Source organism: Leuresthes tenuis, unplaced genomic scaffold, assembly GCF_036924035.1.
Source record: "Leuresthes tenuis unplaced genomic scaffold, fLeuTen1.0.hap1 SCAF_23, whole genome shotgun sequence".
Lineage (NCBI taxonomy): Eukaryota > Metazoa > Chordata > Actinopteri > Atheriniformes > Atherinopsidae > Leuresthes > Leuresthes tenuis.
The window spans coordinates 10636526-10645325 of record NW_027325377.1 but is presented as its reverse complement, the minus strand read 5'-3'; the positions used below and the strand labels follow the sequence as shown (position 1 = coordinate 10645325).

General features: G+C 36.1%; 1 protein-coding gene across 3 annotated transcripts in view; it reads right to left on the bottom strand.

Annotated features, from left to right (window-relative positions):
• Window positions 1–3367: 3367 nt before the first annotated feature.
• scube1 (signal peptide, CUB domain, EGF-like 1) overlaps window positions 3368–8800 on the bottom strand; it is a 170209-nt gene continuing 164776 nt past the window's right edge. For all 3 annotated transcript variants that reach the window (XM_072377527.1, XM_072377528.1, XM_072377529.1), the window contains 2 exons: window positions 8051–8130; window positions 3368–7914 (listed from right to left, as the gene is read on the bottom strand). In XM_072377527.1, the coding sequence (XP_072233628.1) occupies window positions 7762–7914; window positions 8051–8130 (233 nt within the window). In that variant the 3' untranslated portion in view covers window positions 3368–7761. The remainder of the gene's footprint in view (window positions 7915–8050; window positions 8131–8800) is intronic.

The following is an 8800-nucleotide window of genomic DNA, read 5'->3' as shown; positions in this document are numbered from 1 at the left end:
GCTCTCTGAAGAGCTGGTTCTTCAAGAGTTTCTTGAAGATATTTAGGGACGCCCCTGTTCTTGTAGCACTTGGTAGGTCATTCCACCATCGTGGAACAACACATGGAAAGAGTCTGGATTGTCTTAAGTGTGGTGTAGGCACTGCTAGATGATAATTCTTTGACGATCGAAGTGACCGAGTCATGACATAAGCCTTAGCAAGAGCATTCAAGTAGATAAAAGCCATTCCATTAAGCATTTTGTAAGCTATCATCTGTGTCTAAATTTGATGCGAAGCCCGAAATTGATGCGGGTAGTTAAGGGGATCCAGATGAGCTCGACAAACAGAGGGTGACATGTGCTCTTTTAGGATGATTAAAGACCAGAGGCACCGCCGTGTTCTGGACCATCTGCAGAGATTTCACAGCACAGGCTGGGAGACCAGTTAGGAGAGCATTTGTCAGAATCGTTGGTGTAGGAAGGGAGGATCCAGATGCAGACTTTCAAAGTAAACAAGGTTTATTCCAAGAACAAGGGAGAAGAACAAAAAATGCGGCTGAGCCGGATATAAAAAATGCTTAACTATGGAAAACAAAACAAGACTGTGGATTAATAATAAACAAAACTATGAAAACGAGACAAGACTATGAGGCAAAACCTTACGAAACTGTGACATGAATAAACGTGGCATGAGAGGTTAAGTGACGGGAGGATTTCACGATGACTGTGACTGAATCTGGAAACTAAATACTGTGGGGAGGTGATTCGTGATGAGGTGCAGCTGTGGAACAGAAAATAGGTGACTTGAGTGAAGCTAAGTGACAGGGGAAAAACATGACAAGAAACCTAGAAACATAAGAACCCGAAAACATAACAAAGAACCTCAAAACAAGAATAATCAAAACATAGAACGTGGCAGCGTTGCATTAGTCTAGGTAGAAGATGACCACAGACTGCACCAGGAACTGGGTGGCATGTTGGGTAAGGTACGACCTGATCTGTCTTATGTTTAACAATGCGAAGTGGCACAATCGAGCGTCAGAGGCAACATGATCTTTAAAGGTCAGCTGGTCATCAATCATGACACCCATGTTTCTTGCTAACTTTGACGGAGAGATAGGGATTCAGTTTGGATGCAGATGTTGTGGTGTATGGTTAATTTGGCTGGGAGAACAAGCAGTTCAGAATAGTTTTCTGCTACTACTTGTGCTTTTTTTGTTTTGTTTGTGTTTGTTTGTTTTTTTCTCTGCTTGTCTGCTTACAGATTACAGCTCCTGGTGGTTCTAAGACTGGATTCCCCACAGAGGCTGTGGATTGGCCGAGGACAAGGGAAAAAAAAAATCTACATCCTTAACCGACTTTGAACCACTGCTCAGATCAGAGGCATTATTGCAATTGTATAATGAACATTATCTTTCTATCCTTGACCAAATCACTCCATTTAAAACCAGGAAACAAAAATCTAATAATACCAATAATCAATCAATGATCAATAATCACATTTGAGCCATAAAGCGCCATAAAAAATGTGAATGTCAATGGAAGGCCACCAAATCTGAGGAAACACAAAATGTACTTAAGAATCAAATGCTAAGTAACCAGAAAACTGTTAAAGGTGCAAGATTAGCTTACTGATCCCTTGACCAGGGATCAATACTGATATGTCTGAAGCATCAAGCAAAACAGCCAAAAGAGACAGAAAGATAATTGATCACCAGTAGGTGATCAATTATCTTTCAAATTATCTAGATGTAGCACTCTCAAGCATGCCTGGAACCCGTGTGATCTCACACATGAAATCAGTCTTTACAAGACATGGAATCCCTAAAACTATCTACAGTGACAGTGGACCATGTTACATCTGCAAAGAGTTCCAGAGCTTTGCTACTGAGTATGACTTTCAACATGTGACTTCAAGCCCTCTCTATGCTCAGTCAAATGGTAAAGCTGGTAAAGGAGTTCACATTGTTAAATAGCTACTCAAGAAAGAAAAAGACAGAATCTCAGACCAGTTTCTGGCTTTGTTAAGTTATCAGACTTCACCGCTTGAACATAGCATGTTTCCTGCTGAGCTTTTGATAGAAACAAAAGCATCTTCAAAAGAGAGAAAAAAAATCAACTACGACAAGTCATTGAGAAGCCCACAAGACATGATATCTTGCAACTTGAAGATTCAAACATTTAGATTAAAAAAGCTTCTGTTATGGAGAAAGTGTCAGCAGCAATCTGAACTCAGAAGTCTACAGAAACATTTTGTCTGCCAATTTAAAGAAATAATTTCTGACCAGGAAACCCTTAAACATGCAGCAAGATAATGACTCAAAAACAAAGGAGTTACTCAGGGGTAAGAAGTGGAAGGTTTTAAACTGGCCAAGTCAATCTCCAGACTTAAACCCTATAGAGCATGCATTTTACCCGCTAAAGAGGGCACTGAAGGGAGTAACCCCCCAAAACAAACAACAATTGAAAGAGGCTGCAGTGAAAGTCTAGAAAAGCATCATGAAAGACGTAGCAAAAGTTTGGTGATATCTTAATGCAGTTATTTCAAGCAAAGGATTGACCTAAAAATCTGGTGTTCCATTATTAATAACGCTATTTTCTAAGTTGTGTATCAGATCAAGTTGAAAAACCTGGAAATAAAAGTTGAAATGTTGATCTCTTGTCGCATATTCATCTTTTGATGTCAAATCCATATGTTTTCAGTCTACAGCAAAAATAAAAGAATTGGCCTCTCTTTTTAAATACTTTAGTAAGGGAGTGTATGTGCTCTTGTCAAACATTTAATAAATGATCAGTATTGCTAATTCTTATTTGAGCATTTCGTGGGATGCATCCTAATGCACGTAATCAGATAGTCACATCTTAATGACCTTCAATAATTTTGAAAAAAATGGTAGTTAGATAATGTAACACTAAAAAATATCAATTACTATTTATCATTTTTTAAAAGTTATTCACTTTGACTTGGGCTCTGATTAAATATTTCAAATTCACCATGTAACAATCCAATTATTTCAAAATGCTTACTGTTTAAATTGTTCCACTACAGAACCTACCAACTTCTGCAAAAAAATGATAAAGGTTTGAAGATAAAAGCAGAAGTTTCCTCTCATTTGTAATTAAATCAGATACAAAGTGTTAAACAGTGTGTGAAATATGATGAGTGTTTCTGATATAGTAATTAGATGTGCTGCAAAGATTGTTTTGCATGAATATAATACCAGTATATATACATTTTAGCTAAAGTTTGTGGAAGCACACTTATGACTGGGTCTCTTTAACAGCATATATAGGAATAATTGAGGAATTCTAAGAGATGCAAAGAGTTATTTTCAGAGCCAGTTTTCACAAAAGATTTCAAATGAAATCACAATAGAGACAACTTGAGTTGGTTTCTGCTACTGTTTATTTAATTTGTTCAGTACTGGAGTTTCATGGACCAGATAATGGCATAAAGCTGTGTTACAGTTTCTCTCTTTGGATACAACCAAATATAATAAAGTACACGCACGCACACTTTTCATTTCCATCACAAGCTCCAAGCACAAAATCTTACTGCTCCCTCACACTCACGCTATCAAAGTTACAGCAAACATTCTTTTAAAACTCTCACCACAACACATGCACACACCAAGTGACGATAGTATACATTCTCAGGGTTAAAAAGCAGTCAAGTGTACATTTAAAGAAGAAATTTATATAGTTTTTATTTATAACTCATATCAGACAGTGCCTATCCTAAAATAGTAGGCATGCAACCTAGCCTGGAACAGTGGAAGCCTGGAACTAAAAACAATAAAATTATCTTTTTAGGAAATGACAGAATAACAAGCAAATAAGCACTGAATTTGATGACAATTTAGATTATGTTTGTGGGTTACATTTCTTAGAGGAGTCTTTTTGTTTACAATTTTGTATACAATTCTTTATTTGGAAATTAAAGCCATGATCAAGGCCATAAACAAAAAGCTCCTTTTTTGTGCAGGGCCATAATTAAGGTTTTTCCAATTTCAACCCATTAACTTTAAAAAAATTCACATAACCACAACCTGTTTTCCAAAGCACTAGCTCTTTGATTGATTTCCTACCATCTCGTCAGTGACTCAATTTCAGTGCACTATGTAAAGGAACTTGCAGAAAAATTCTATTTATTTCATAACCTGTATTATGGTGTTCTTGGACCTAAAACAAACAAAAATAAAAGTTTGAAGACATGGGCACAGTGTAGGAATTTGAGTCATCTGGTACAAGCAAAACAGCCAGACCAGGTACAGTGTACCTGGTACACAATTATGGAGTTTGTACCCTAGAAAAGAGATGCAAACCAGAGTTTGAGTAGAGAGGGATATTGTTACCATAGCAAGATCAGAACCATTCAAAGCGCTTTACTGTAAACATCATATTCCATCATTCCCACAATGATTTTATATATAAAGCACAAATCACTATCATACAAACAATCAGACATAAATTAACTAATTGGGGCAATGCAGGGTTTAATATCTTGCCCAAGGACACTTCAGAGTGTGATGGATCGGGATGAATCCACCAACCTTGTGATTAGTGGACACCACTAAACCCCAACTCTGCTCATTGCAGAGATTTGACAGTTAATTGCTGGGTGGGAAATGCACAAAGGTAGTTGAACCTGAACTATTTTCCTTGACTTTGGACACAAAAGTGTCCACAAAAAAGTGTCATTCCAAAGTCAATTCAATAGCTTTTGATCACCTAAAATTATTCTCATCACAAAGATGGAAACCACGGATGCCCAATCTGCATTTGTTCTCTGAACATTTATGAAGATAATTTTACAATCTCAAATATGGCTACAGAATAGAAAGTAGTGAAACAATTTTATCACTTGATATTTTCAAGGGCTTGCATGCAAGGCTAACACTGATATCTAAATTTGTCTGAAATTATTTTTTTCACAATTTCAGTATTTCCAAGCTGTGTGCTTCATAGATATGGCAGCTCAGAGTCACATTACCTACCCAATTTTCTATTTATGAAATTGTATTGACTAAATTCAAATGCTTTGAATTTCTTTTGGCTCAACTGGAGGGTTTGTGGTGACAGAGATTATTTGTGGCATGCTGCATCACATTGTTCTTTAAATAAATAGTTCAGTCTGGTATTTGCGTCCTGCATGACATTGTACTATATATACGGCTAAAACTGATTAAATGAATCATCGACCAGGAGAGGTCACATAATGACTTTGAAAATGGTTGTTAGCAAATGACATACCCCACAATGACAACAATGATTCTATGACAGTTAAGCACTCAGAAATACTGTTTAAACTAAATAGTAACAATCTACAAATAAATTGTTCAAGACAGTTAATGAATGGCTCCCTGGTAGGAAATTAAAAAACCTTTGCTTTGAAAAATGTTCAGCGATAAATGGGATTTCTTAAGGGCAAAATCTTGTAAAAGCATCAGTGATGTTTATTTAATCTGATGAGCTGTGTTAGGTCTAATCCTCTTTGGACAACATTGACAATAGGTTATTTCTTTTCTTTACTGACACTAGTAAGAAATTTAATTTTAAAGAGGCTTGAGCACAAATAAGGGATATTACATATGTATTTTTAGAGGATCATAAAGTCTTAGTATTACACACAAGAAAATCACTGATTAATGATTGAAACTGCTGCAGACAAACAGATAGCATATGTCTCTAATCCTGATAATGTCCCTGTCACTACATTCACCTTCAGACCAGCACTCCAGTCACACAGTACACATTTGTCATTTCCAGTCTCATAGTGCAGATATTGAGTACATTAGATGATATTTCATGGACATATTAGTATCAGTGGGAATGACATACACACATTTAGTAAGGTTATAAAAGAAACACATAGTCTACAGAGTATACTTCCTATTTAATGGAAAGAAAGTGCATCTGAGTGTATTGGAAACTTATACTGTACTATACATCTAATGCCATCATACAAGAAGCTATTATGAAACCATTATGCTCCTTCTCTCTGGCAGCTATGGAACATGCTTTGAAGATGAAATAGGACTGGGCAGTGAAAATGTACGTCAAGTGTAGAAGTGGTGGCAAGACTGACTTATCCAATTTTAACACAGATTTATCTGTGTGCTTTAGTTTACCATGTAGTTTCTGTTTAAGGTTTAAGTTACTGTAGCTGTGACACTTTAGGGTTACAATGAACTAAAGAGAGGGAGTAATAACAAGAGATAGCCATATTTTTTCTTATCACCACCACATGTGGCACATTTTGAATTAACACAAAAACGGAAACAAAAATAAAACTAAGATATTTTTCCCCCCACAGTTCAAAATATAAAGTTCAAGTGCAATTTCCAAATATTAGTTAAATTTCAAACATTTCATTCTAAAGTAACAATTTGTTACTTGCAGGTAGTTTCTCTCATATTTTTTCTATTAAAGAAAATAAAAAATTACGCTGTAGACCTTGTGATTTAGCCCATGTAACCGTTTCTTGTGCTTCAATGGATAAAACACTGACTGACGCAATGGTTTACATGTACATGATTTCTTTCAACTCATTTTACATGTTAAAATCCTCAAGAGCACCAACGAAGAAATACAGTTTATGGTAAAGTGTATTCTGTGTGGGTCTATTTATCTTTTCACATCAATCATCACACAATTGCTTATACATTGTAACTATGAAAACGTGTGACATGGGCCACTGCAAGTCAGACATGTTCAGTATAAATATTACAAAATAACACAACATAGAGGGCAAAATAAAATGAACAAAGGTACAGCAAATGGGAGGTAGAGTGCAGAAATGTGGGAAATGGCTGAGAGAAAACAAGTACACAAGTAAGCAGAACAGGATCAATAAGAATACAATACAATACAGTATTTGAACAATACTGGTTTGCTCAAACTGCTCTGTTATTCAATACAAGAAATACTACTTTCTGATAGCATCTCAAGGAAAAAGGCTATTTTGTAGGATGTTTGATCAAGACAACTTTTGGGCGCTATACAACTGCTCAATTGCAATTATATATGCAACCTTTTAGATATACACATTTTGTCAAATATGGATGAGGTGCGCAACACTGCTCTAATGTATGTCATCTAAATATCAAAGTGCAGCCAGTGGCTGGTTATTCAATATAATCAAACTCCACAGAGGTCATATTAGGGGCCTAAGAAGTGAAGTCTGTAGTTGGACTATTTTCAAAACAGCGAAACACTTGGCTCCATTCATAGGTGTATAAGAATCAACTGCTAAAAGATGGAACTTTAGAGGTGGTTGCACAAAGACTTTGTTTACTTAGGGCAATGCTAGTCTTTAAAAAAATGCATTTATGAGTCATAACATGCTTTCAATCCATAGTGCATTATTTGAAATAGTTATTTTTACAGTGATATATTGAAGGGCACAACTCCCTCAAAGATGGAAAAAGATTCTGATGGAAATTTCTGCTATATTCCAAAGACAATTCCTGCAACAACAAAAAAAATATTGATACTGGCCTTAAGAAACCTATATTGATCAAAACATGCATATGTAAAGCTACAATCACTTGAGGGGAAATATTAAATATGCATTTTAAGTTAAGTCAAAGATGTTGAAAGGCAGCATGTGACAAACTTGATCAAGGACAAATGCATGACATGAAGATTTTTAGCCATAGTAAGGGTGAATTATTTTATGTCTGGAGAGAAAGATAAAGGTTTTTGGGTTACATTTAGGTTCCCGGATTTGGAATGACATAGAATGATGGGGTCTTTAACAGGAGGGTGAAGGTTCCCCATCTATTTGTATGGACGTAGGAATCTTGTTACTTTGGAGCGAAGCAACTTGATGAAGGAGCGAGGGAACATCTCTTTGGACTCCGCTGCTGTGTACCTGAAGTAGTTCTGGGGATGGGCAAGTACGTCAAACAGGGCTTTTATCAGTTTCTTGTCCTATGAGGAGGACATAAAGCAAAAGAATATCACAGCTTTGCACCAATTATATGAGGAGAGTATATTTCCGGCTTTTATATTTGTGTTTCTGCTCCGTATGAATGCAGAGCAAATATTGTAATGCATAATCTGATACCTTCAGTATCTCCTGGTGGTTCTCAGAGGCATAAAGCCTACCATCTCGCACTATGTCCTCAATAAGCTGCTGGTAGTCCTCTACAACACAACAGGGTTAAATAAATGGGGTAAATATGTGCTGAGTAAAGGTAGACTCAAATCTAAAAAAGTAATGATTAAAAAGTTTACAGTAATGTCAAAATAGATTCAACCCTCTTTCGAAAGGTTTAAAAAATCATAGTCACAGTAAAAGCAATTATCTGGTCCTTACCAGAACTTAAATCTAGTAAAAGAAAATCTAAGATGAACAACATCCAATGACATATTAGACACATTTTTCAACAAAAACAAACCAAAAATAGTGTGTGAAAAACAAAGTTCACCACATGACTCACAGGTTTGTAAAACCACATTTCGCAGCAAAAAACTTGAAAAAAAACTTTTTTTCTATGTTATCAGTCTCCCATTTTTGTGGAGACTGATAACGTTTTGACGAATGTTGCATTCATTGATTAAATAGTTTTGTAGTTTTTGCTTATGAACAGCCCTCTTAAGGTCCCATCAGAAAATCAATTCAGTGGGTCTTTATCATCGCCACAACAATTTGCCACTCTTTCCTTTCTCTGCCATTCTGTTGTAGAATTGCTGGAGTTCTTCGCCTTGTTTATCTGTTGTCCAGATTTGTCAGAAAGATATTCTCTTACTTAGTTCTAGAGTGCTTGGATATACAGAGACTCAAAGACTGCAACTTACTGGTTCTGTAGTGGCA